Source organism: Pelodiscus sinensis, chromosome 18 (assembly GCF_049634645.1).
Source record: "Pelodiscus sinensis isolate JC-2024 chromosome 18, ASM4963464v1, whole genome shotgun sequence".
Taxonomy (NCBI): Eukaryota; Metazoa; Chordata; order Testudines; family Trionychidae; genus Pelodiscus; species Pelodiscus sinensis.
The window spans coordinates 665,318-692,059 of NC_134728.1; the positions used below are offsets into that span (position 1 = coordinate 665,318).

At 60.4% G+C, this 26,742-nt stretch overlaps 3 protein-coding genes across 4 annotated transcripts in view; 1 reads left to right on the forward strand and 2 right to left on the reverse strand.

Moving 5' to 3' along the window:
* Positions 1–3,570, forward strand: part of RPRD1B (regulation of nuclear pre-mRNA domain containing 1B) — a 48,540-nt gene extending 44,970 nt beyond the window's left edge. For both annotated transcript variants that reach the window (XM_075900802.1, XM_075900803.1), the window contains exon 7: positions 1,106–3,570. In XM_075900802.1, coding sequence (XP_075756917.1) covers positions 1,106–1,255 — 150 coding nt within the window. In that variant the 3' untranslated portion in view covers positions 1,256–3,570. The remainder of the gene's footprint in view (positions 1–1,105) is intronic.
* A 9,644-nt stretch (positions 3,571–13,214) lies between these two features.
* TGM2 (transglutaminase 2) overlaps positions 13,215–26,742 on the reverse strand; it is a 49,576-nt gene continuing 36,048 nt past the window's right edge. Inside the window, exons 9-13 of the mRNA XM_075900810.1 lie at positions 24,244–24,483; positions 23,609–23,881; positions 18,713–18,873; positions 17,246–17,382; positions 13,215–15,140 (exon numbers count right to left, since the gene is read on the reverse strand). Coding sequence (XP_075756925.1) covers positions 14,984–15,140; positions 17,246–17,382; positions 18,713–18,873; positions 23,609–23,881; positions 24,244–24,483 — 968 coding nt within the window. The 3' untranslated portion in view covers positions 13,215–14,983. The remainder of the gene's footprint in view (positions 15,141–17,245; positions 17,383–18,712; positions 18,874–23,608; positions 23,882–24,243; positions 24,484–26,742) is intronic.
* Positions 18,880–22,480, reverse strand: LOC112543916 (uncharacterized). Its single transcript, XM_075901539.1, has 4 exons — positions 22,436–22,480; positions 20,560–20,727; positions 20,456–20,525; positions 18,880–20,383 (listed from the first exon to the last, which is right to left on the reverse strand). The coding sequence occupies exons 1-4, from the start codon at positions 22,478–22,480 to the stop codon at positions 19,185–19,187; spliced, it is 1,482 nt and encodes a 493-aa protein (XP_075757654.1). The 3' UTR covers positions 18,880–19,184.

The window sequence follows — 26,742 nt, forward strand, 5'->3', positions numbered from 1 at the left end:
TTGCAGGGGCCGTGGGCAATAGTCAGGTCCCTCTAGCGGTGCTCATTGACTTGGTCTCATTTCGGCTGTTGGCCTGAGCGTGCTAAGTGCCGTTGAAGTTCTAACGGTCTCTCCTGGCCTTAAGCGTGCACTCTGCCACACATCTGACGCAGGTCCTGGGGGCCACTACCCCTTCGCAGTAGGAGGAGAGTTATGGCTCTGGAATGCTAATGCTTGTGGCTGTCCTGTCAGTCCCATGTTGGGAACGTGGACTCGTTGGAACACGGGGAATGACTAGACTGCCGGTAATTATTGTTGAGACCAGTTGGGAGAGGTCATACCTATTATTGGAGCCACTTGTGTTGGTGAGCGACCAGCTTTCTAGCCATATAGCTCTCTCAGGTGGGAAAGGTACTCTGAGCATTACAGCTAAATACAAGGTGGAAGACTTGTTTAGCATGAGTAGTTGGAATGTATTCTAAGGGATCAGTCCAGGTAGAGTGGCCTGTTAAGAGCAGCCAGACTAACTCAGCCCAAAGGTCCATGTAGCCCAGGGTCCTGTCTTCCCATAGTGACCAATGCCGGTGCCCCAGAGGGAGTGAACAGAACAGGGAATCAATCAACAGCAGTCCATTCCCAACGTCTGACGAACAGAGGCCAGGGACAGCATCCCTACCCATCCTGGCTAATAGCCACTGATGGACCTAACCTCCGTGGATTTATGTAGTTCCTGAATCCTGTTCTAGTCTTGGCCTTCACAACCTCCTCTGGCAAGGAGTTCCATGGGTTGACTGTGCGCTGTGTGAAGAAATGCTGCCTTTTGCTTTAAATCTACTGCTTGTTAATTTCATTGGGTGACCCCCAGCTTTTTGTGATAAGCCCCAGAACAAAAAGGGAAGTCATCAGTTACAGATTTTTATAACAACCCATAAATCCAGTGATTACCTCATCCACCTTGTTTCTAGTATCTTGGGACAAACCATAGTTACAACACCCTGTAATGATTGTTCTGAGTTAGTAATCCATCTTCTCCAGAAAACCTCTCCTGTTAAAGTCGCAGGATGTACACTCTGCTCATGTTGTGAAAATCTGTTTCTAATCTTATTTCCTTGTCTCCTCTCTGCAGGAGTATAAACAGAAGCTTGCTCGGGTAACCCAAGTCCGCAAGGAGTTGAAATCTCACATCCAAAGCCTTCCAGATCTGTCGCTGCTGCCCAACGTTACAGGAGGGTTGGCACCTTTGCCATCTGCTGGTGATTTATTTTCGACTGACTAGAACTAATGGTGCCCGCATTTACTAATTCCCCTTAGTACCAGCAGAAGTAAGAAAGCTCTCACGCTGACTGGAAATCCTACCATAGGAATGAACATACAGACCCTACTTTCAGCCTACCAGCCGCACATGCGCGCTCTCTGTGTACAGTGTCTCACGTTGAGGGGAAGGTAGAGAGTGTGTATGTCCATGTTCTGAAGGGCGTGGGTATAGAGTCCATATATATTTTGAAAAGAAACTTTTCTCACATTTTCTGTACTCAGACTAGTTTCCGTTTGCTCTTAGCACTTGTTATTCCCGCAGAACGTATAGGAATCATGTACATATATCTTGAAAGTTTTCCAAGAAATGTTGTTTTCCTCTATAAAAGTGTCTGATTATTTCTGAATCAGTTTTGTCTGTAGGTTGGGTTTCTGAAGGTCAAATCCATAAGCAGTAGAGTGGTTATTGTGCGTTGGGGGGTGGACTGCACTGTACTGGGATGGGGGCGTGTCCACAGAGCAACAGTACGGTTAATTTTTTGTTAAATCGCTGGTTGCTCTTCCTCTTTCAGGAATGCCCTCAAGGTGATTCCTGTTTGGTATGGTGCATGCGTGGATGCACTGAGACTCGCAGAATGGGCAGTAGAAATGAATGAATTTCTTCCAAAACTTGTTTTTATGAATTAGAGAGAACTTCCTAATTTGCACTCGGCTGAGCAGTGTAGAACAGGGTACTGGGCATACGTAGAAGTGAATTTTATTCCAACTTCCTTGTATTATATTTATACCACATTTTCCCTGTGTGTTATATACATGAAAAGGCTACAGACGTGTAATAAGCCAAGAGGTTGGTGTGGTGGAATAAAACAAGTGATCTCTCAGGTACCTTTCATTATGAACTTGGGAGTGGCTATATTGAAATCTTGTTCTATGAATTTTGTCTCCTTGCGTTAAATAAGTTAATTTGATAGACTGAAGCTAAATGTGGTATAAATATTTTATTTACCAAGGGTATCAACTTATACGGGTCTGTGTGTATCTGTATACACACACCAGGTATGTCATACGTCAGTATCATATGCATGCATATATTGGGAGGATGGATGTAGTTTTCATATCCCATATTAATGTGAGTTGATTTTTATTGGGGAAAAAATTAAAAACTAGCAAATCTGATTCCATTATCATACTAGCTAATGTTAGGACTGCCCTGGATGTCGACAGGGTTACGTTTTTGTGTATTCATTCTGTCCAGCAGGCCTGCCTGCTCATTGCAAACCATTCCAATCCGGCCATTTGGTTTGGACTTAAACACTTTTTTCAGGCTTCACAAGCTGCTGGAAACACTTCATTGGGAGGTATAGGTTCTGTAATAGAGGCTGGAACCAGTAAGGCAGAGCCCTGTGCTTTGTTTGTGCGTCCCTGTGGTCGTAAGCTGCTCTTTTCAAAGGCAGAGGAAACCTATAGAAATACAAAGCTTGTTCTGTGCGCTCATTAATTTATTTGGCAGGGAATTTAATGGCTTATTCAGCATTCAGTGGAACTGAATAAACGAGCATTTCACCTTGTGAAAAGTTCATGCACTTCATATTGGCCCTTTTATTCTTGTCTCCTTACTGCCCAGCTGTGGAGTCCGCTTTCCCCTTGTTGCAGAGGAGAATTCCTGAGGGCAGAACTATACCCTTCCATGAATTGATGTGAGTGGACAGCCCTTCATCTGAATGTTTGGACCATAAAGTACCGTGCACTCTCTGCTTTGGCCAAAAAAAAATCCCTCCCCACCCCCACCCCCACCCCCGACCCGTAAACACAAACCAGAAGATGCATTTCTATCCTGTCCCAGCACAGTGGCACTAACCCCATTCTGTATTGTTCTTGACCAGTGATTGACTACATAACCATTTCAGGACAAAAATGAAGCAAAACTGTCATAGAAATTATGTAGACAAATGAGTGTTCACATCTCAAATTGCTGTTTTGGCTGGATTTTCTGTGAGAAAGTTGTATGTTTGTTTTTTAAATGGAAATGCTTTGATTTTTCTTCCAAAAATTGTGCGTGTTTTACTTTATTTTGCGTAATTTAAATAGTCTTGTGGTTTTTAATGTGGGGGGGGGGGGGGGGGGGGGGGGCGGCAAAGGATGCCCGGTGAACTGGGTGCAGATTTATTGGATTTCCCTGAAGCGTCTGTTTAAAAAAAGAAGAAAAAAAAGCATAAATCTGTATATGAATTGATTTAGGAATTAATTTAGAAGTATAGGCTGCCGTTTGTGGCAGCAGTATATTCTGAAATGTCTCAGAGATCTATTTTTGAATAAAGAGGGTGTTGTTGAATGGTATTGGGTTTATTTCATTGTGAGCTTCCATTTTGCACTGGCATCCTCAGGTTTTGCTTTGCTTAGAGCAGTCAGGTGAACGTGCAGGGGCGGCAAGCGAGTCCTCGCTGAGGAGCTCTGCAGCTGGGAGGTATCACTTGAGCTTGGCAGATTGCCAGCTGACCTTTAGCCGCTTGTACGATTGTCTGAGCTCATCAGCACCCCGAAAACCCCTCCACTCCAATGGGCTCTACTGCGGAGAGGAGTCATTCCCAGTCAACGACCACTAACTGGGAAATGGGTCAGTAACTACCCTGTAGTTAGAATCCTGCTCAAGATCCATGCTACGAGGGGCTGGTGCCGGTGGAATAACTTTGGGGGGGGTGAGAGAGAGGGGGGCCTAGTTCATGTCTGAATGGACGGATGCCTTCACACCCATGTAATCAGCAAGGGGTGGTAAGGTAACAGTCCAGGGCATATTTACAATTCAGTGCTGCTTTGACTGCCATGGAAGGCAGTCGGGTTGGCCACCCTTCCTTTGACTGTGAGGAGACCTCTCTCATTTCCCTACTCACTTGGAAATTCATCTTAGGAGCTAGAGCAGGGGTGGGCAACCATGGAGAGTAGGTGGGCTGCAGGAGTGGTCCTCCTTCCCCTCAGTGGGCCACAGCAGCCAATGGCTGCCACCTCTGGCTCAGTCTGCCCTCCTGCCCCACGTGTGTGTCGCGCCGTGGGGCAGCAGAGCCCCGATTTCCTGCTCCTCCAAAAGCATATCGGATAGTCGCCACATTAATTGTTTCCCCCCACCTTGCTGGCTCTATCTGCAAGAGGCAGGGGGAGGGGACGGGGTACTGAGGGAAGCCGGCGTAAAAGCCCATTCCCTCCAGCTCCGTGGGAGAGGGCTGGGGCGCAGCGGCAAGGTTCCACCTTTGAAATGTACAAGAGTCCCCGGTTTCCTGTCCATTTCAAAGCGGAAGCGCTGCGTGGAGCCGGGACTCGGGGAGTCCCCCGCTGGCCCCCAGCTCCATGCCGAGCGTCACTCTTTGAGCTGCCCCAGAGCCCCCGCTGGAGTAGAACGCCGCGCAGCATGTCCACCTTTGAACTGTAGCAACAGCCAGGCAGGCCCTTGCTGCACTTCAAAGCGGAGGTGCCCTTATCGACTAATCGAATACTCGATGGACATTCTGTCGACTATTCGATTAGTTGATTAATCGAATTTTAACATCCCTACTGCTCCCACTCCCACCACTTTGAGCATGCAAGTTGCTGGATTTGCGCTCCGTCCCCACTCCTCGCAGTGTTCCAGCTCTGGGAGGGAGGGAAGGGGAAGTGAGGAACTGGGGGGGCACTATTCTCGTGCTAGGAGAGGGGTCATCCTGCAGTCCGTATGCGGGGCCTTGTCCTCCATGCCTGCACTCTGCTTTTTGATTTCAAGCCTGGTATGTACAGGTCAGCCTGCAGGCCTCTGCGTTAGCTGCTGCATTCAATCTGGCCTTTTGGCAAGAGCCAGGGACGTTTATAAGAGCACCAGGCTGCTGCCGCACAAACGCTGCAATCTTGATATTTGGAGAATCACGCCAAACCTGCTTGGCTTTGTGTTTTACAATTGAATGGAGGTTTAGCTGTTTGGCATGTTAGAATGACCCCCAACTGCTGTCGCCGATAGTCAGCCTTGGCAGTGCAGCACTGTAGAGTCAGAGCCGGGTTTTGAAATCAAGAATAAGACTTCAGATCTTGGGAGCAAGGCTCCTTTCAAGCTAGGAAAAGAATGCAGGTTGTAACCTCTCCTAGGCCATGCTTGGCCCTGCTGTGAGGGCAGGGGGCTGGACACGACCTCTCGAGGTCCCTTCCAGTTCTGGTGGTCTGTGATTCTCTTAAAAACTCTAGTCCCGGAATGCCAGCCGTCTCCAGGGGTTGTGAACAGATGCCAGTGTGTAGTTGTGTTTTCAGTCCAGCTTAGGAGCCTAACTATGTTTTGTCAGCTTTGACAAATATCCAACCTCCCTTCTGGAGAGGGAGCCGAAATGTATTTCCCTCATGTGCGTGCCAGTATTGCTGCAGCACCATAAGTGACTGTCTCGCCTTTTTCTCTGCCATGGAAGGGTGAACCCAGGAGGTTTAATGAATGAACAGTTCTCTGAAAAATGACTTTGTAAAACTGTCGTCGTCAGCCCTCCTGTGCTCAGTCCTGCTGGCTTATTTCAGTGGCAAGTTGCTGGTACTGTAAGGTGGGTGCATAACTGGCTGGATAACTGTACTCAGCGAGTAGTTATTAATGGTTCTCAATCCTGCTGGAAAGGTATAACAAGTGGGATTCCGCAGAGGTCTGTTTTGGGACCAGCTCTGTTCAATATCTTCATCAACAATTTAGATATTGGCATAGAGAGGGTGCTTATTAAGTCTGCAGATGATACCAAGCTGGGAGGGGTTGCGACTGCTCTGGAGGATAGGGTCAGAATTCAAAATGACCTGGACAAATTGGAGAAATGGTCTGAGGTAAACAGGATGAAGTTTAATAAAGACCAATGTAAAGTGCCCCACTTAGGAAGGAACAATCAGTTTCACACACACAGAATGGGAAGCGACTGTCTGGGAAGGAGTACGGCAGAAAGGGATCTAGGGTTATAGTGGACCACAAGCTGAATAGGAGTCAGCAGTGTGATGCTGTTGCCAAAAAAGCAAACCTGATTCTGGGAGGCATTAACAGGTGTGTTGTGAGCAAGACACGAGAAGTCATTCTTCCGCTCTGCTCTGCGCTGGTTAGGCCTCAGTTGGAGTATTGTGTCCAGTTCTGGTCACCGCATTTCAAGAAAGATGTGGAGAAATTGGAGAGGGCCCAGAGAAGAGCAACACGAATGATGAAAGGTCTAGAGAACATGACCTATGAAGGAAGGCTGAAAGAATTGGGTTTGTTTAGAAAAGAAGATGGGGGGGGAGGGCCATAATAGCGGTTTTCAAGTATCTAAAAGGGTGTCATGAGGAGGAGGGAGAAACTTGTTCATCTTGGCCTCTGAGAATAGAAGAAGCAGCAATGGGCTTAAACTGCAGCAAGGGAGGTCTCGGTTGGACGTTAGGAAAAAGTTCCTACCTGTCAGGGTGGTCAAACACTGGGATAAATTGCCCAGGGAGGTTGTGGAATCCCCATCTCTGGAGATATTTCAGAGCAGGGTAGATAAATGTCTATCAGGGATGGTCTAGACAGTGCTGGGTCCTGCCATGAGGGCAGGGGACTGGACTCGCTGACTCTCGAGGTCCCTCCCAGTCCTAGTGTTCTGTGATTCCCCTGCCAGCCCTGGAGCAGTCTGGGGAGGGCAGGCTTGGCATTAACAGAACAGTTTCCTAAATCCTGGATCCAGCCCCTGAGGCTCAGGTCTCCCTCTGCCCCCCTCCCCCGCCACCAAGCTTTGGGGAGTCTGTGCCAACTGCAGGACGGGATCACAATCTACCGGCCTGCGCCCCACTAGGCGCTGGAGCGCGGGGGAATGGGGGGAGGGGCCTTCTCGTCACTCAGGGGCCATGTCCAGGAGGGGGTTTTGGTTTTGTTTGGCTCTTGTGTGCGGCCCCCGACTGATTTTTCTGTGGGTCAGTGGCCCCCGCCCCAGCTTTAAACTAACAGAGTCCGGTGGGCTGCGGGGGAGGTGGCTGGCTAGCCACAGAGCAGGAACAATCTGAGCCCCTCTCCCATTTCGTTGCCCGCAGCCTAGGTGAGCGGGTGCCACCGCAGGGGTCAGAGGTAAAACCACCCCGTCCCCGTCCCCCGCTGCCTGTGTGCTGCCCCAGCACCGCCCTCCACTCACGGAGCAGTAACTCCATCCCGCTGCCTGCCCCCCGCCGGCCAGCCCAACCCACCACACGCAAACCTGGCCTCTGTGTGAGCCTCTCCCCTCCCCCACGGGCTCCTCCATGTTTGGCTGTAGCTGGCTGCCTAGGGGCCCTTTGGAGGTCTCCCCCAGTGCTCAGGGACAGGCAGGAGGACAGACGGACTTGGGCAAGGAATAGCTGCTTTCCTGCCCCTGCACCGTAAGCCGGCTGACGAGCTTCGCGTTCTCGCTCACTGAGCTGGGGGCAGGGCAGAGATTCAGACCCGCCAGCGGGGTCCTAAACCCCTGTGTGAGGGCAGCGCTCACAGCTAGCTGGGCCCCCGGCCCGGCTGCTGAGCTGGGCCGAGAACTTTAGACCCTAGTGATCCTGGGAGAAAGGCAGAAATGTGCCCAGCCCAGCGTGCCTTGGCTGGCAGACGGAGCGTGCCACGTCCTGGGCCTTGTCCTGTCAGTCCCATCAGTCTGCAGCCACAGCCCCCATCTGCCCAGCCATCGCTCCTCCTTAGGGACCAGCTCAAGGAGCGAGACAGATCGGGGACAAAACTGACAAAACGTATTCCCCTGTAAGTGACGGGAGGACAAGCAGCAAGGGGCTGAAACTGCAGCAAGGGAGGGTTAGGTTGGGCCTTAGGAAAAATGTCCTGCCTGTCAGGGTGGTTAAACACCGGGATAAATTGCCTGGGGAGGTCCTGGGATCCCCATCCCTGGAGATATTGAAGAGCAGATCAGACAGACACCTGGCAGGGATGATGTAGATGGTGCCTGGTCCTGCCGGGAGGCCAGGGGCCTGGACTGGACCTCGTGAGGGCCCTTGCAGTTCTAGTGTGCTAGGATTCTAGCGTCCCTTTCTCCAGGAGCACAGATACCTCTGGCTTTTTAAAACAAGCAGCCCCCCTGTACTATTACTATTAACTGTTGTTACTAACGGTTCACAGTCCTGCTGGAAGGGCGGAACAAGGGGGGTTCCGCAGGGCTCTGCTCTGGGACTGGTCCTGGTCAATGTCTTCATCCACAATTTAGATACTGGTATCTGCAGATGCTCCCAAGCTGGGAGGGGCTGCAAGTGTTTTGGAGGATGGGTCAACATTCAAAATGATCTGGAGAAATGGTCTGCGGTCAACAGGATGAAGATTAATAAGGACAAATGCAAAGTGCTCCACTGAGGAAGGACCAATCCGCGTCTCTCGGAATGGGCAGTGGCTGTCTAGGAAGGAGTCCTGCAGAAAGGGATCTAGGGATCAGAGCGGGCCCCAAGCTAAATCTGAGTCAACAGTGTGACTAGGGTTACCAGGTGGCTTCCAAAAGAATACCGGACACACTTGATCTCAGATGGGGGGAGGAGAGAAGCGGGGCTGGCCGGGAGGAGGTCGGCCGTTAGCCCCTGAAGGTGGTTGTGGTGTAGTGTAAGTTCCTTGCTGGTTGCTGTGCGTGGGCTGTGAGGGACCCCCACTGGCAGCTGTCTGGAAGCAGGGCCCAGCAGGGGGTGCCTTACACCCCAGGGCGGTGGCTAAAACCCGTTCTACAAGTTAAGGGAAGAGGCTGGACAAAGGAGGTGTGTGCTGGGAAAAGGGGGAGGTTTTTGGGCTGGAATCATGGAGGAACCAGTCTAAGGAGACAGCTGGAATCCAGGGCCTAGGGACCCTATCTCAAGGGGTCTGAGAGATCCTGGCCCTGACTCCTGTAAACACGTCACGTCTGTGCTGGGCTGTATCCTGGAGAAGCAATAACCACTCTCTGTTCTACTGGCTGGTGGAGTCTGTTCTTGCTGCTACGGGGGTGCAGGATCGGGGGGAACCCCGACTGCATCATCACAGTGATGTGACAGCGAGTTGGGGTTCCCCTGATCATGCAGCCCTGTAGCAGCAAGAACAGACTCCGCCAGCCAGTAGAACAGAGAGGGGTTATTGCTCCTTCAGGGTACAGCACAGCACAGACGTGACATGACTACAGGATTCTGGGCACCCCTTGAGATGGGGTGCCTCGGCCCTTGGACTCCCAGCCCCCCTCCTTAGTCCGTCTCCATGATTCCAGCTGGAAACTGCCCCTTCCCCCGCACACTCACTTCCTTAGTTCCCTAGCTGCCCTCAACCGGTCTGACCGGTTGGGTCTTTGTCTAGGTGACCTAGGCAGCCCACCTGCTGGGCCGTGCTCACAGACAGAGGCCAGTAGGGGTCATCCACAGCCCAAGCACAGCGGCCAGCAAGGTCCTGACACTACATCACGGGGGGGCACCGAGTTACAGAGCAGAGAGCCCCCCCGCTACGCCACAGGTGGGATCAGAGCCCCATGCGGCTTGGTCTTTTCAATCCTTGTCTTGGGGGCTTCCGGGGGAATAACAGGTTTATGGCTGGGTGTGCGAGGGGAGATCTCAACGCTTGAAGGTTTTTTTCTGTCTCCCGGTCCCTGTGTGCCTGTGTAGCTAATAGGATTTCCACGCAGCACTCAGTTTGTCTGCTCATCGTAAGCTCCCAGCTTTCCTCTTGTCGTAACACCCCCATTTCCTTCGTTAGCCGCATTTAACTAACCGCAAAGAGCAAGTAATGCCCCGGGAGGGAGGAATTGAAATCACACCTCCCGTGGCTTAATACCCTGTGCTGCCGTGGTGCGCTGTCAGACCACCCTGCAGCTGGAGAATTCCCCACTGGCTCCCGCCAGGAGTCCTTCCCTCCTCTGAAAAGAGGGAATTAAGACGAGCGCCTGTCAGTTTCTAGCGTCTGTTTCTGCTCGTGGAGGCTTTCAGTCTGAGCTGCCAGGGAACACGGGAGGGAGTGTTCACAATCTCCTCCTTTCCCCCATGGCTGACGGCGTCACTTAAATCTGCCCCAGCCTCCCCCCCCCCCTTTCCAGCCGTGCGGTCGGTCTGCATTGACGTGACACGTTATAGGGGAGAGGAGCTTGGCGGGGGTCAGCAGGGCGCATTTGGAAGATCTAATCTGGCGTGGATTGCGCATTCCTCGCCCAAAGCAAACCGGCCTCGTAGGCTGCGGGCACGTTACCCTCCCTCCACGTGAACTCACAATGGGAAGGCACAAACACGGGCGGCCCTGGGACTCGTGTCAACCTGCGTTACCCCACCGGCTCCCGGCCCTTTCCCCTCTGCTCAGCTGCTCTGGAGAGGCCCAGCCTTCCAGCGCTGTGGGGGATGATTATGGGACAGGCTGAGAGCTCACCTGGCCCCTGAGAGCTCCATGTCTGCCTCGGCCTCGGCTCTTCAGGGCCAAAGAGGCCTTGGAGCTAGTGGCGCCGGACGGTGACACCAGCCCTAGAAGGGCACCGAGCTGGCTCCCATCAGGCTCCGGGCGGCAGGTGCTGCAGTATTGGTCGGAGTAGCAATAAGCCAACTGCTGCTGGAAGTCGGGAGCGCTAGGGACGTCCAGCATCTTCGCCCGCCCCTGGGGTGGCCCTGGAGAGACCAAACTGAACTCTGCTCTCCACTGCAGCCCCCCAGCAGGGCCGCGCTCTCGGCTCTGGGCTGGGGCCCAAAATGAGGGGATCAGCATGCAGGAGGGGGCTGGGGTGGGGAGAGGCATTTGGGATGCAGGGAGCTCCAGGCTGTGGTCAAGGGATTTGGAGAGTGGGAGGGGGCCAGGGCAGGAGGGGGGGTGTGGGATGGAAAGGGGGTGGGATCTGGGAGGGAGTTGGGAGGTCAGGGCCGGAGCAGAGGGTTGGGGGTGGGTGCTTCCATGGGACGTAGAAGGGAGGGGAAGAAAAATCCCCCAAGGTGGAGGAACAGCTTTCACAGCCCCCATTGGCGTTCAGGGGCCGCTGTCTGGGCCAAGTCGGGTGCGCAAGAGGCTGCTTTGGCTTTGTCCCAGGGTGGGCCCAGACCCATCCTCCAGCGTGAGACAGTGGGGCCAGGGCTCCCTGCTCTGAATGGTCCCCAGCTGCAGTTTGCTCCCAGAGGCTGGGAGTGGGCGACAGGAGGGATCCCGCGAGGATTCCCTGTTCGGTTCCCTCCCTCTGGGCTGCCCGGCCCTGGCCACCGTGGGCAGACAGGACCCTGCGCTGGAGGGACCTTTGGTCTGAGCCGGCCTGGCCGTGCTGACGTTCTTATGGAGTCTTGAGAAATGGGCCACCTCTGATCCTCTGCTCTGTCCCCCTGCCTAACGCTGGCCAGAGACCGTCCCCGCAGCGATCCCTGGAGCACAAAGAGGAGGCAGGATGCGCTGCCAGGGAATGCAGCTGCCCTCGGCTGGAAGCCCTGTCCACGCTGAGCTCTTTAGAGATCAAACTCGCCTTGTGCTAGCCCCCGGTGGGGCCGTGGGGGGAGGAGAGCCACAGCCAAATGTGGGGCTGGCGTGTTCCCCCTGTGGCTCTGCTCCGCGTTGTCTAGGCCGGTCCTCTCCCATCACCGCTGGCATCCGTGGAGCTGCCCGGTGCTAGAGCACCCGGGGGAGAATCCGGAGAAAGCCTGAGTGTGCGGGTCTCTCCGGCCCCTGGCCTGGCCCTGGGCGAGCCGGCCTCGCTCTCCAGCGGGAGCTGGTCTCCCTCCCAGCATCGCTGAGATTTCTCTCGGCGTCGGGTGGAATGTGATTGCTCACGGCGCCGGCGTCTCCGAGGGCCAGGCGGTGACGCTCTGGAATCCAGGGGCGCGGGGGCAGAGGCCAGGCGGGAGGCACTAGGATTGGGGGGAAGGGTCTCGGAGCTCTGGCGTGGGGCTTTGTGGACGTGGAGTGGGGAGGAAATGACAAGTCCCAGCCCCTCTGGAAATTCCCACGGAATGGCTGCAGTCGCCCGGCCCTGCTCTATTGCCCCCCCGGGGCTGGCCGCTGGAGAGGGGCGCGCTTGTCTCCTGCGGAGGGCCCGACGCCGCTGGCGCTGGGGCGGCTCTTCCCTGCAGAGCTCAGATAGCCAGGCAGTGGGTTGGCCCAGCCTCCAGGCACATGCCCAGGGACCCAGGCGGGTTTGGAGCCAGCCTGAGCCATTGCTCCGGCTCTCCGGCCTGTTTTTAGCCGGCCAGCTCTGTTGCCACAATGGGCTCCATGGAGGCGCTGCGTCCCACTGCCACTCGGAGCTAGCGGCTGCCTCCTCTCCAGGCGAGCTGGGCCTGCTGCCGCCTACATGGGAGAGCATTCAGCCCCCCAGCTTGCCTGGATCTGGCCCCTCCGGATCGGGGCTCCCCTCTCAGCACTGGGGAACCAGGCTGGCACTCCAGCTCTGCAGCCCCCCTCCCACCCAGCCCCTGCACCCCCAGCCCACTCCCTCCTCGACCAAGGAGGCCCAGCTCTTGCCTCCACGAGTTAGTCAGCCAGCCTAATACCCTGCCTGCACCTGGAGCGAGAAGCTGGTGTGAGCAACCTTTCCTCTCCCTGCCTTTTGTCTTTCAATAGTGTTTGCTGGAGCCCTGCAGGGGAGCGTGAATGTGATGCAGAAGGTGAGGAGCTTGTGTGTCAGCACCCGTGGAGTGGGCAGAGAAAGGCGTGAGTGTGAGTGGGGTGTGTCGGGGCATTGCGCAAGGGGGCAGAGTTAAGGTTGCATGAGTTAAGGTTTTCCAAAGTATGAGGTTTGCTCGATTCAGCATTCTGCAAGGGGATGACCAGCCCCCAAACAGCCGTGACTGTTTACGTAGTTGTTTGCTGCTGAATGTATTGGTTTTGCAGTTATAGACGCACAGAGAGTCATTTAGAGGGAACTCAGAAAATGGCTTTCTTGGATTCCTGCATCAATTGATATAGAAATATCCCTGGACCAGCATTTTACTGGGAGCATTAATTCTCCTAGAGAGGGTAGAAAAGGCAAATTTATGTTGCATTTAGGGGACAAACCCCCCTGCACCTACCCGGCTGCGAGCCAGAGATGAATGGGCGCCCCGTGGGGCGGGACGCAAAGAACGCAGCGAGTCTGAGATTGAAAGTGAAAAAGTAACTTTATTCTGTGTCCCTGCCAGTGTCCGTCTGGCCCTCGCACAGCCCGTTGGCGGGACACCAGGAGAAGGGCCAGAAAAGCGAGCACAGGCCCCTCTCTGTACATTGGAGGTTAGATAGAACATACATCGCAGCCCCACACAGGCCGGCTCCCGCGGTGCGAGCCTTTCCCTGCCTCGCTGCTTTCCAAAAGCACTTTCCCGCCATCGCCGACTGGTACCAGCGGGCGCGGGCCCTGCGGGCAAGTGTCTGGCTTCCTGCGGGTGGGTTAGTTAATTCTGCTCAGCCTCCCAGCGGAGTATTTACAGCCGGGGGAAAGGGCCGTTTCGAGCTGGTGTCTATGCCGGAAGAAGGGGGGCTGGTGGGATTGAACCGGCAAACTTTTCAGACCTCTTGGAGTGCCTCCTGGTTCACACAGATGCTAGGGAGGGCTGGAAGGAGAGCCCAGGGAGGCCTTGCCTCTCCCCACGCCCCGTTACACCCGGCCAGCATCCTCGGAGCATGGGTCCCACCAGGCCAAGCCGATTGTTATTAACCCTCCGCTGCGCACCGATGTAGCGGACAGGCCCCGTGGCTCTGCACTGCCCAGACGGGGAGGCCTGCCAGGTGCACCCTTCCCTTCCAGAGGGAGCCACTGCCAAGGACGGGCCCCCTGCCCTGCGAAGGCCTTTTCTGCTGGGGCTGGAGGGATTTCGTGGGGCTCGGGAGAGGGGTGGGGGGCACTGGCTCTTTAGCACGTCGGGCGGGGGGGCGGGGAGAGGTTAGCACATACAGGGCCATGGTAGGGACCCCAGAGCCGGCTGCTGGCACGTCAGGCTGAGCCAGGTTCAATCCCCACCGTGCCCCTTCCACACGGGGTGTTCGGACGGGTCTGACGGCCCCGGCTGCCTTATTTGTCTCCTCGCTGCTTTCGCCAGAGCTTTCCGCTTGGGTCTCTGGGGGGCCCTGCCCGAGGGGGACCCCGTGTGCCGCGGAGACTGAGACAAACCGAGCTGGGGGCGAGGGACGATTGTCTAACGTCCTTCCTGTGGCCGGGCTGGCAGCCTGGGCTTTGCTAACCCAGCTGGGGCTGGAGCGGAGGTGGAACGTGGCCTGGGGTCACAAAGGCCCGTGTTGGAACCAACTCCCCAGCGCCTCCGGCAGGTGGACCCCTCTTCCCTCTCCCCCTCCCCACCTCCCCGTGCCGGCATAACCACAAGCCGCAGGCAGGGGGGGGATGCGAGGGCACCTCTGGGCCAGTCTCCCCCTCAGCCCAGAATCTCCAGAGGGCATGAGGGGGCCGCGTGGTGGGCCCCGCGAGGAGGAACCTGGTGCTCTCTGCAGCCACGCGGAGGCAGATCCCGCAGGGGGAGCGGCAGAGGGCGGGGAGCGCGGACCGTCCCTCTCCAGTCTGTGCTCGGCCAGGGCCAGGGGTCGTGCCACCGAGCACGTGTCAGATGTGTGGGAGGAAGCCGGGGGGGGGGGGTCTTGCCCTGGGGTCCTCTCCCTCCCCCTCCTCCTCCTTTGGGCTGATTTGCTCTGGCCAGGTGAGTGGGGCCGGCTGATAACGGGCCCGACGCCCAGGGCGTGGCGGCTGCTCCGGCGCCTCTGGCCAGCGGGTCCAGGAGCAGCTCCGGTCTGGGCTGGCTCTCGGGCAGAGGAAGCCCTGGCACGGGCCAGCTGGCAGCACTGGGGTGGAGGGGCGGGAGCGGGGCTCTGACTCGGCGCTGGCTCTGCAGAGGGGACTCGTGGAGCAGACGGGGCCCGGGGCCTTCACTTGGGCAGCGGGGCCACGATGACATTGCGAAAGCCCTTCACCCCCTTCAGCTTGTCGCTCTCGAAATTCACCACCAGCTTGCGCAGGCCGGACTGCTGGGGGGCCAGATCCACCCGCACCTTCGCCTCCTGCCCGGGCTCCACGGCGTCGGCGCTGGGGGGAGACGCAAAATCAGCAAAGCTGGGCGCCAGCCAGGGCAACGGGGGCTGGCCAGGCTCAACAGGGCACTGGCCAGGGCAGGGGGGTGCCAGCCAGGGCAGGGGGGGCTGGCCAGGCTCAACAGGGCACTGGCCAGGGCAGGGGGGTGCCAGCCAGGGCAGGGGGGCGCCAGCCAGGGCAGGGGGGGCTGGCCAGGCTCAACAGGGCACTGGCCAGGGCAGGGGGGTGCCAGCCAGGGCAGGGGGGGCTGGCCAGGCTCAACAGGGCACTGGCCAGGGCAGGGGGGTGCCAGCCAGGGCAGGGGGGCGCCAGCCAGGGCAGGGGGGGCTGGCCAGGCTCAACAGGGCACTGGCCAGGGCAGGGGGGTGCCAGCCAGGGCAATGGGGGCTGGCCAGGCTCAACAGTGCACTGGCCAGGGCAGGGGGGCACCAGCCAGGGCAGGGGGGGCTGGCCAGGCTCAACAGGGCACTGGCCAGGGCAGGGGGGCACCGGCCAGGGCAGGGGGGCACCAGCCAGGGCAGGGGGGCGCCAGCCAGGGCAATGGGGGCTGGCCAGGCTCAACAGGGCACTGGCCAGGGCAGGGGGGCACCAGCCAGGGCAGGGGGGGCTGGCCAGGCTCAACAGGGCACTGGCCAGGGCAGGGGGGCACCAGCCAGGGCAGGGGGGCACCAGCCAGGGCAATGGGGGCTGGCCAGGCTCAACAGGGCACCGGCCAGGGCAGGGGGGCACCAGCCAGGGTAGGGGGGGCTGGCCAGGCTCAACAGGGCACTGGCCAGGGCAGGGGGGCACCGGCCAGGGCAGGGGGGCACCGGCCAGGGCAGGGGGGCACCAGCCAGGGCAATGGGGGCTGGCCAGGCTCAACAGGGCACTGGCCAGGGCAGGGGGGCACCAGCCAGGGCAATGGGGGCTGGCCAGGCTCAACAGGGCACTGGCCAGGGCAGGGGGGCACCAGCCAGGGCAACGGGGGCTGGCCAGGCTCAACAGGGCACTGGCCAGGGCAGGGGGGCACCAGCCAGGGCAATGGGGGCTGGCCAGGCTCAACAGGGCACTGGCCAGGGCAGGGGGGCACCAGCCAGGGCAATGGGGGCTGGCCAGGCTCAACAGGGCACCGGCCAGGGCAGGGGGGCACCAGCCAGGGCAATGGGGGCTGGCCAGGCTCAACAGGGCACCGGCCAGGGCAGGGGGGCACCAGCCAGGGCAGGGGGGGCTGGCCAGGCTCAACAGGGCACCGGCCAGGGCAGGGGGGCACCAGCCAGGGCAATGGGGGCTGGCCAGGCTCAACAGTGCACCGGCCAGGGCAGGGGGGCGCCGGCCAGGGCAATAGGGGCTGGCCAGGCTCAACAGGGCACCGGCCAGGGCAGGGGGGCACCAGCCAGGGCAGGGGGGCACCGGCCAGGGCAGGGGGGCACCGGCCAGGGCAGGGGGGCGCCGGCCAGGGCAATAGGGGCTGGCCAGGCTCAACAGGGCACCAGCCAGGGCAGGGGGGCGCTGGCCAGGGCAATAGGGGCTGGCCAGGCTAAACAGGGCACCAGCCAGGGCAGGGGGGCACCAGCCAGGGCAGGGGGGCGCCGGCCAGGGCAATAGGGGCTGGCCAGGCTCAACAGGGCACCGGCCAGGGCAGCCCGGTCCCCGCAGCCTGCTGGGGTCACTTGCCGGTACTCGGGCCAGACCCAGGCAGGGCCCTGCCAGGAGCCCCGTGGCACTGAATAGCCTTGTCCCCCGGGCCCCGCCAGCAGCACCAGCCTGAGGGGGACACGGGGGGGGGCCGGGAGAGCTTCCTCGTTGCTCTTTGAAACCTGCTTCGAGGCGGCAGGCGGTGAAGTGGGCGCGTGGGACACGTGCAGCCCCATGCACCGGGGCCCGCCCTCCGGCTGCTTCTGCGGGGGCGGCCTCGGCTGGCCCGGCCGCAGCGCCTCGGGGCCACCCGTCTGGAGGCCCGGGAGCTCCCCCGCTGGCCCTCGTGGCTGTCGGCGGGTGGGGAGGGTCTCGGGCACTTTGCGCCCCGGCGGAGGGGCCTGTGGGCTCTGCCCTCTGGCCGGGCCCTTCCGCCGCGTCTCCCCTCGGCTGGCCCTGCCCGCCCCGGGGAGCAGGGCACCTACAGCTCCTGGGTCCTTTGGCCTTCGGTCAGCCCGGCCCCCTCGGCGGTGAACACGCAGCCCTGCAGCGCCACGGACAGCGGGTTGGTCAGCGTCAGCTCGGCCACCAGCTTCCGCTGCTGCCGCGGCTCCCCCAGGATCTGTTCGGAAACACAGCGGGAGCCTCCCTCAGTTCCTTTGGCCATTGGAGAGTGTGTGTGTGTGTCTGTGTGTGTACCTGTGGGGGGGTGTACCCTGTGTGTGTGTACCCGTGTGTGTGTGTGTGTGTGTGTGTGTACCTGTGGGGGGGTGTACCCTGTGTGTGTGTGTGTGTGTGTGTGTGTGTGTGTGTGTACCTGTGGGGGGGGTGTACCCCGTGTGTGTGTGTGTGTGTGTGTGTGTGTGTGTGTGTACCTGTGGGGGGTGTACCCGAGTGTGCGTGTGTACCCGTGTGTGTGTACCTGTGGGGGGTGTACCCCTGCGTGTGTGTGTATGTACCTGTGGGGGGTGTACCCGAGTGTGTGTGTGTGTGTGTGTGTGTGTGTGTGTGTATACCTGTGGGGAGGTGTACCCCGTGTGTGTGTACCCGAGTGTGTGTGTGTGTGTGTGTGTGTGTGTACTTGTGGGGGGTGTACCCGAGTGTGTGTGTGTACCCGTGTGTGTGTACCTGTGGGGGGTGTACCCCTGCGTGTGTGTGTATGTACCTGTGGGGGGTGTACCCGAGTGTGTGTGTGTGTGTGTGTGTGTGTGTGTGTGTGTACCTGTGGGGGGTGTACCCGAGTGTGTGTGTGTGTGTGTGTGTGTGTGTATGTACCTGTGGGGGGTGTACCCCTGAGTGTGTGTGTGTGTGTACCTGTGTGGGGTGTACCCCTGCGTGTGTGTACCCGTGTATGTATGTACCCGTGTGTGTACACTCGGCGTGGGCTCGGCGGTGGCGGTGGGAGTCACCAGGAGGGGGGCAGTGCCCCTTGCAGATCTGACAGCAGCTACGAGCTACCTGCTTTAACCCCTCACAAGGCAGCTGCTCTCCTGCTATGGTCTGTCCTCTGCCCCGCCCCCCCAGCAGCCTGTGGACTCATCCCATGCCTGCCCCTGAACCGCTCAGCCCTGCAGCCCCCCCCCGCACCGCAGCAGTCGGCCCCCCAGGGGACTTGAGGGGGGAGCAGGAGGGGCCAGGCCCCCTCCTGTCCATGTGGCGTGCGGAGCCGGGGGCATGGGAGGGGTTGGCAGGTGGGACCCGGGGCTGGGCCAGGGAGGTGCGGCTGGTTTCAGTTGGGACGTGGCCCCTGGACGCCCCTAGGGCAGGGCAGGTGCGACCCCAGCGCAGCAGCGGAGCGAGGCTGAGTTCGGGGCGACCGTTCCAGCCCGTGCGCTGGGTGGGGACTTGCCACAAGCTGCGCCGCTTGCCTTGGTCTCACTCGGCTGCCCCCCAGGCGCGTCCCGGTCCCTAAGCGCTCGGCCGCGGCAGGAGGGGCCCGCGGAAGCTCTTACCCTGATCTTAATGTCTGGGTTCTTTACGTAGATGTCTCGGACCCCCAGGACGGCCTCTTGGCTCTGGTACTCGATGAGCAGGGCGATCAGCTTGATCATGTTGTCTGGGGTCAGGCAGCTGCCGTAGTTCTCGTACAGAATCCGCAGGGGCACAGACTTCTCTGGAGAGGGGGAAAGAGCTGGGTTAGCCGCCCCCAGCCCACCGCCTCTGGAGAAACAGCTGATTCCTCATCCCCGGAGCCTCTGGCATCCCAGGTCCGCAGCCCCTTCCCCTTCAGGGCAGCAGAGCCGAGGAGCGCCCGAGAAATCGGAGCTCTAGGCACATGCCCTGGAGGGAAGGGGGGATGCCAGTGCACTTTGGTGCCCCTTGTAAGAACCTCTTGCCTGGCTTGCTGGGGACAGGGAGGGAGCCCCATGTACCCTGGCTCCCTGTCTGACTCGCCACACTGTCAAAGGGATGCGCAGGTCTGCTTCACTTCCCGTCCTTTACTGTTGGGTAGCACCGCTGCCAGCCACCCCACTCCTGCTGTGTTCTGCTCCAGAGCCTCCCGCAGGCGTCACCGGACTGACTCTGGGCTTGGCCGGCTGTAACTGGCGGAGTGATTCTGGTCTCGGCCGGCCGTGCCTCTGGCGGAGTGACTGGTCTCGGCCGGCTGTACCTCTGGCGGAGTGACTGGTCTTGGCCGGCCGTACCTCTGCTGGAGTGACTGGTCTCGGCCGGCCGTACCTCTGGTGGAGTGACTCTGGTCTCGGCCGGCTGTACCTCTGGCAGAGTGACCGGTCTCGGCCGGCTGTACCTCTGGCAGAGTGACCGGTCTCGGCCGGCTGTGCCTCTGGCGGAGTGACTGGTCTGGGCCGGCCGTACCTCTGGCGGAGTGACTGGTCTCGGCCGGCCGTACCTCTGGCGGAGTGACTGGTCTCGGCCGGCCGTACCTCTGGCGGAGTGACTCTGGTCTCGGCCGGCTGTACCTCTGGCAGAGTGACTGGTCTCGGACGGCCGTACCTCTGGCGGAGTGACTCTGGTCTCGGCCGGCCGTACCTCTGGCGGAGTGACTGGTCTCGGCCGGCCGTACCTCTGGCGGAGTGACTGGTCTCGGCCGGCCGTACCTCTGGCGGAGTGACTCTGGTCTCGGCCGGCTGTACCTCTGGCAGAGCGACCGGTCTCGGCCGGCTGTACCTCTGGCAGAGTGACCGGTCTCGGCCGGCCTTGCCTCTGGCAGAGTGACTGGTCTCGGACGGCTGTACCTCTGGCGGAGTGACTGGTCTCGGCCGGCTGTACCTCTGGCGGAGTGACTCTGGTCTCGGCCGGCTGTACCTCTGGCGGAGTGACTCTGGTCTTGGCCGGCTGCACCTCTGGCGGAGTGACTCTGGTCTCGGCTGGCTGCACCTCTGGCGGAGTGACTCTGGTCTCGGCCGGCTGTACCTCTGGCGGAGTGACTCTGGTCTCGGCCGGCTGTACCTCTGGCAGAGTGACTGGTCTCGGCCGGCTGCACCTCTGGCGGAGTGACTCTGGTCTTGGCTGGCTGCACCTCTGGCGGAGTGACTCTGGTCTCGGCCGGCTGTACCTCTGGCAGAGTGACTTTGGTCTCGGCCGGCTGTACCTCTGGCGGAGTGACTCTGGTCTCGGCCGGCTGTACCTCTGGCAGAGTGACCGGTCTCGGCCGGCTGTACCTCTGGCAGAGTGACTTTGGTCTCGGCCGGCTGTACCTCTGGCGGAGTGACTCTGGTCTCGGCCGGCTGTACCTCTGGCAGAGTGACCGGTCTCGGCCGGCTGTACCTCTGGCAGAGTGACTTTGGTCTCGGCCGGCTGTACCTCTGGCAGAGTGACCGGTCTCGGCCGGCTGTACCTCTGGCGAAGTGACTCTGGTCTCGGCCGGCTGAACTTCTGGCGGAGTGACTCTGGACTCGGCCGGCTGTACCTCTGGCGGAGTGACTCTGGTCTCGGCCGGCTGAACCTCTGGCGGAGTGACTCTGGACTCGGCCGGCTGTACCTCTGGCAGAGTGACTGGTCTTGGCTAGGGCTCTAGAAAAGCATTTCGGAGCCGGACGGCAAAGGGGGACAGCTGAACAGTCCATTTGCCAAGCCGGTGCTGCCAACTTGGGGCTGAATGTGGCTCTGAGCCGGTTAACGCCCGGCAAAGGCCATTTCCCTTCTCCTGACACCCTCCTTGCCACAGCCACTGCTGTCAAGGAGCCACTTCCACCCTGGTTTGCTGAGCCTCGTTTGCACGGGTCCCCTCTTCCTTGGGTTGCTCTTGCCCATATCCCCCGGCCCCTGCAAACTCCACTCCGGCTCCTCTGCCAGTGGCGCTGCGCAGGGGACGCTGTTACTCGCGTTGGACCCGGGTGCCACGGAGCCCTGTGCGCTACACCCTCACCCCACCAAGGAGCCGGGCCTGCTGCCAGGCACTTCTGGGGGGCAGTCTGTGGGGCCAGGCCAGGCAGGGAGCTGCCTTAGACCCCCTGCTGCTCTCCTGGCCCCCCTGCAGGAATGAGACCCAGCGCCCGACATCCCACCCCCAGTGCTGGGCCGCGGCCCATCGTTTGAGAACCGCCGGGCTAGGAGACCCAGCTGTGACCTGCAGAGGCTCTCTGGCCATTGGAGCCAATTTTCAAGGCTCTGGATCTGCAAGCTCAGATCTAGCGGCTGAGCACGGCTCCTGGGCTGCAAACCCCTTGGATGGGGGAGCCGTTAAACCCAGCTGTAGCCCTGCGTGCCCTGGCAAGAGGCTTTGGGACCCGTATTGCCTGCAGCGGCTTGGGTCCGTGTGTGTGCGAGAGAGCAAAGCACGAGAGACACCTCTTCTGAGGGGCCGGGCGGGCGATACCAAGCCCTGCGGGTCAGCCCCTTGTGTGCTTAGCAAGCAGCGGGGGAGCTTTGGTCCCGCCCCATGTCCTTTCCGGCCCCTTTCCTGACCAGAGTCCTGTTCTCGGAGCAAATCCACAGGAGACAGACCGAAGCGGGAAACCACGGACAGCAGAAGCCCAGCGAGAGCCGGAGCCTGTAAAAGAACCCGCCTGCGCGGGGGTGGGCACGGAGAGGCAGGTCCGTGGTGGGCAGTCGCGCAAGGGGCCGAGGCGGCGACCCGCCGGGACAAACCCCACCTGCGTGTCTCAGCAGGAAGCCGGCTTGGAGCCCGCCACACGCTCCAGGTGTTGTTTAGCTTGGTGGTTTGCCTCCAGGGGATGTTGGCACCTTTCTCCTTGCCTGGGATTAAGCACAAACCCCGAATTCCTGCGCTGCGCCAGCCCGTCGCTTGCTTGAACCGATGACCCAGCTGGCTCGTTATGTAATTGAATTAAGTAGAACATCTGCTGACTCCCGCGGAGCTGGGGCGCACTTGAACAGAGCCGGGAAACGGCCGTGCGGAATGACAACTGTCCGCAGCGCACGGAGCAGGCCAGGACCCGCCTGCCCAGCGCCGTCCGGAACGAGCTCCCTGCCACTGCTGTTGATTTGCACCTCAGCCGCCAGGAATAACAGTGCTGGGGCCAAATCGTCAAACCCAGGAGCCAGCCTTGGGCAAGCGAAACCTAGAAGTTGTCTAAGCAGGGGGCACTGGTGGGTCGCCGTCTGGACGACTGGATTTTATCCAGGCACAGTGATGCCTGCTCCACTGGCACCCACAGACCCCACTGTGGGTGCAAAACGTATGCAAATGTATGCAGATAACCTGAGAGGCTGGGGTGCCAGCCAGGTTAATGTGCCAGCGAGGTTCTTGCGGCCTCTGATGTCCCAGAGAAGGGCCGGTGCAGCTGTCGCGCCATTGGCAAGTGTCTGCCTGGGAGCGTGTTCTTAGCAATTCTGCCCAGCACTGGCAGCAGGGCTAAGCCCTGCTGACTCGAGGGCCCTGCCAGCCGCAAGGAGGGGATGAGCGAGCAGGAGGACAGCTGCCTTGCCAGCTGGCCTGCCACCCGACAGCCCTGGCCTTTCCCGGACACGTCGCAATGACCCGTCTTGCCACCGTCTGGCCACAGGGCAAAGCTCCCGCCTGCGCCGTGGCCTTCCCCGGAGCAACGGAGAATCCGGCTCCCTGGCGGCGGGAGGAGCACGGATTTCGAACCGTGGGCGCGTCGCTGCCAAAGCAAAGGTGAGCCCCTCCCCCCGGTTCTTCCCCCGAACTCCTCGGTAGACAAGCCCCTTTCCGTGCGCTGACTTGGCAGCCAGACCCTCTGGCCCATCCAGACACTGGCCTCCCCGCCGGGGGAGCGCAGCAGGGGCCACGCTGGACTGAGCCCTGCGCCCTGCCCAGCGGGCTCCAATCACACAGCGCGCGGGCAGCTGGGAAGGGCCACCCTGGCTCAGGGGTGTGACGTAGTGGGGGGTACCTTGCTGGTTGCTGTGCTGGCCAGTGGGCTGTGGGTGACCCCCGCTGGCTGCTGTCTGCAGCACGGCCCAGCAGGGCGGGGATGAGTCATTATGCAAAGGGGGCTTCCAACCTGTCTGACCAGCTACCCCCCAGGGAGCAGAACAATGGGAAGAAGGGGAGTGGAGCCCTGGCTGGGGGCAGGGCTGGAAGTGAGTGGGTTAGTTTCTGGCTGGTATCATGGAGGAAGCAGCCGAGGCAACGGGCTGGGATTTAGGGGCCCAGTCTCCCCATCTCAAGGGGGGCTGAGGCATCCTAGGCCTGCCCTGGAACCAGATGACATCTGTGCTGGAGAAGCAATAAACTCCCTCTGTTCTACTGGCTGGGGGAGCCTGTCCATGCCACTACGGGGGTGCAGGAGTCGGGAAAACCCCAACGCGCTGTCACAGGGGGTCACTCACGCAGGTCCACTGGGTATAAAAGAGCCAGGCCGGCTGCCAGGAGCCACGGGTCTGACCCGGGGAGCTGTTTGCTCTGCCCCGAGTCCCCGGCTTTACTCCCCGGTGCCTTCCCGCAGCCGGAGTCTTACCTGCGTGGGGTAGGAGCGTGACGTTCAGGAGATCCTTCTTGCCGCACTCGGGGCCCAGGGCGCCGCTGTAGCTGGCTGTGCGGGCGCAGAAGAGGAGCCTGCACTGCCGCTCGGTCGCAGTGTTGTTGCTGATGACGGCGTAGACGTCGAAGTCGCAGCCGTTGTTCATGCCCTCGGACACCTTGATCTTGAGGCTCAGGCCTTGCTCCTCCTCCGTCAGGGAGCTCTTCTGGAGTTCTGCCTTGGCAAACACTTCCCTCTCTTGGTCGGATCCTGGGGGCGTGAACAGGGGCTGTGGGACCCGCGAGGCCGACAGGGGCCCCCACTGTCTTGTGTGGGACCTCGGCAGCTTGGCCAATGGGAAGCTTTGTCCATTAGGAGCTTCTGGCCCAACCCTGAGCCCCCAGCCCCATTTTCTCCCCCAGTACGTGGCTTTTCTCTCCCTGGCAGTGGCCCGACCGTGCCAGCCTGCTCCATGGATTGGCCCTTCCTTCCCGCTGCTACTTCCCAGGGCCCAGCAAGGTCCCGTCCGGCCCTGGAATTCTCCGGCCCTAGGAGCTCAGCGGGAACATGCACAGTGCTGGCCCCGAAGGTGGGGGCCCGTCCTGGGACACCCCTCCAACGCGCCCGCCTACCCTCGGGATACTTGTAGTTGTGGGTGATGTCTTCCCTGGTGTCCGTGCCCACGCTCTTGGTGCTTATTTTCTTGCCAACGAGGGAGGAGTGGATGGTTTTCTTCTGGGAGCCGTCCTTCTTCAGCAGCCAATAAACCACGTCCGCGTTGACCTCCGCAAAGACAAAACGGCTGTCGTACTTCATGGCCAGCTCCCCCTCCTTGATGGCTGTGACGGGCGCTGGCCCGCAGCAGTACGCCCCTGGGGAGAAGGAATCGACGTTACTTCTTGGCGGCAGGGAGCGCGGCCAGGCGCAGGGGAGTGCGGCTGGCCGGCCGGCGTCAACGAGAGTCCGAGAATCCTAGAACCCCGGGGTGGGCAGAGCCCTCAGGAGGTCAAGTCCAGCCCCCTGCCCAAGGCAGGACCAACCCAACTCAATCAGCCCAGCCAGGGCTTGGTCAAGCTGGGACTTAGAACCTCTAGGGATGGAGATTCCACCCCCTCCCTCGGGAACCCAGCCCAGCGCTTCCCCACCCGCCTAGGGAAAGAGTTTGTTCTACTATCCAACCTAGACCTCCCCCATTGCATCTTGAAACCCTGGCTCCTTGTTCTGCCACCTGCCCCACTGAGAACAGCCTCTCTCCAGCCTCTTTGGAACCTCCCTTCAGGAAGTTGAAGGCTGCTCTCAAATCCCCCCTCACTCTTCTCTTCTGCAGACTGAACAAGCCCAAATCCCTCAGCCTCTCCTTGTAGCTCAGGCGCTCCAGCCCCCAAATCATTTTGGTCGCCCTCCGCTGGACCCTCTCCAGTGCGTCCACATCCTTTCTGTAGTGGGGGGCCCAGAACTGGCTGCAACACTCCAGATGTGGCCTCACCAGACCCGAATAAAGGGGAATAATCACTTCTCTGGATCGGCTGGCAATGCTCCTCCTAATGCCCCCTAATATCCATTAGCCTTCTTGGCTACAAGAGCGCCCTGTTGACTCATCTCCAGCTTCTCATCCACTGGAACCCCCAGGGCCTTTTCTGCAGAACTGCTGCTTAGCCAGTCGGTCCCCAGCCAGTAACAATGCCTGGGATTCTTCCGTCCCAAGGGCAGGACTCTGCACTTGTCCTTGTTGAACCTCATCAGATTTCTTTAGGCACGTTCCTCTAATCTGGACTCTCCCTGCCCTCCAGTGTCTCTCCCTCCCCGTGTCTGTCTCGGGCAGGGTGGGCGTGTGATGTGCACCATCTGGACTGGGCTGAAGGGAGAGCTCAGTAATGCGCCCCTGGGACAGGGCAGCCTGCCCTTTGGAAGCCAGCCGGGCTGGGAAGCTGCCGACCCAGCTACACGGCATCTGGTGAGTGGTGCGGATGGTTCCCAGCTGGGGGAATGGAAGTGAGGGCCCAGCTTCACCAGGGGTCGGTGGCCAGGAGGGTGGGGGCGGGGGCCGGGGCACATGCTCCCAGAGCCCAGCAGAAGACGTTGTGTGGGCAGGCCGGCCCTGGGAGCCTAGCCATGCTGGGGAAGGTCCCGCCGGAGCCAGGGAACCCCCGGCCTAGGCTGGGAGCAGGGCTAGTGCGCCGTGTTTCTGCCTTAGAGAGTGCAAAGGGCGACGGCTGGAACGCGAGCGGCCGGTTGGCTTCACCCACAGCCTGGAGCACAGCCTGTGGCCCGGGGGCGCTAGGAGCAGCCCGCGAGACGTTTTGGTCATGGCTGCCCACGCACAGGGCGGCCAGGCTCCGCGGCTTTCCATCCAGGTTGGCTTTTTCCTACCGGTGTTAGAGTGACGGGCCAGCTGCACCCAACACGGTACCGCCAGGGCCTAGGGAGCGAGGGACGGGCCGGCCGCACCCAACATGGTACCGCCAGGGCCTGGGGAGCGAGTGACGGGCCGACCGCACCCAACATGGTACCGCCAGGGCCTGGGGAGCGAGGGACGGGCCGGCCGCACTCAACATGGTATCGCCAGGGCCTAGGGAGCGAGGGACGGGCCAGCCGCACCCAACACGGTATCGCCAGGGCCTGGGGAGCGAGGGACGGGCCGGCCGCACTCAACACGGTATCGCCAGGGCCTAGGGAGCGAGGGACGGGCCAGCCGCACCCAACACGGTATCGCCAGGGCCTAGGGAGCGAGGGACTGGCCAGCCGCACCCAACACGGTATCGCCAGGGCCTAGGGAGCGAGGGACGGGCCAGCCGCACCCAACACGGTACCGCCAGGGCCTAGGGAGCGAGGGACGGGCCAGCCGCACCCAACACGGTATCGCCAGGGCCTAGGGAGCAAGGGACGGGCCAGCCGCACCCAACACGGTACCGCCAGGGCCTGGGGAGCGAGGGATGGGCCAGCCGCACCCAACACGGTACCGCCAGGGCCTGGGGAGCGAGGGACGGGCCGACCGCACCCAACACGGTACCGCCAGGGCCTGGGGAGCGAGGGGCGGGCCGACCGCACCCAACACGGTACCGCCAGGGCCTGGGGAGCGAGGGGCGGGCCGACCGCACCCAACACGGTACCGCCAGGGCCTGGGGAGCGAG

Excerpts from the sequence above, each read along its gene's own strand:
- LOC112543916 (XM_075901539.1), bottom strand. The coding sequence starts at position 22,480 with ATGGCGCGACAGCTGCACCGGCCCTTCTCTGGGACATCAGAGGCC. Across the intron at positions 20,526-20,559 it reads CCAGAGTCACTTCGCCAGAG|GTACAGCCGGCCGAGACCAA; the intron begins GTACAGCCGGCC and ends ACTCTGCCAGAG. Across the intron at positions 20,384-20,455 it reads GACCGGTCACTCTGCCAGAG|GTACAGCCGGCCGAGACCGG; the intron begins GTACAGCCGGCC and ends ACTCTGCCAGAG.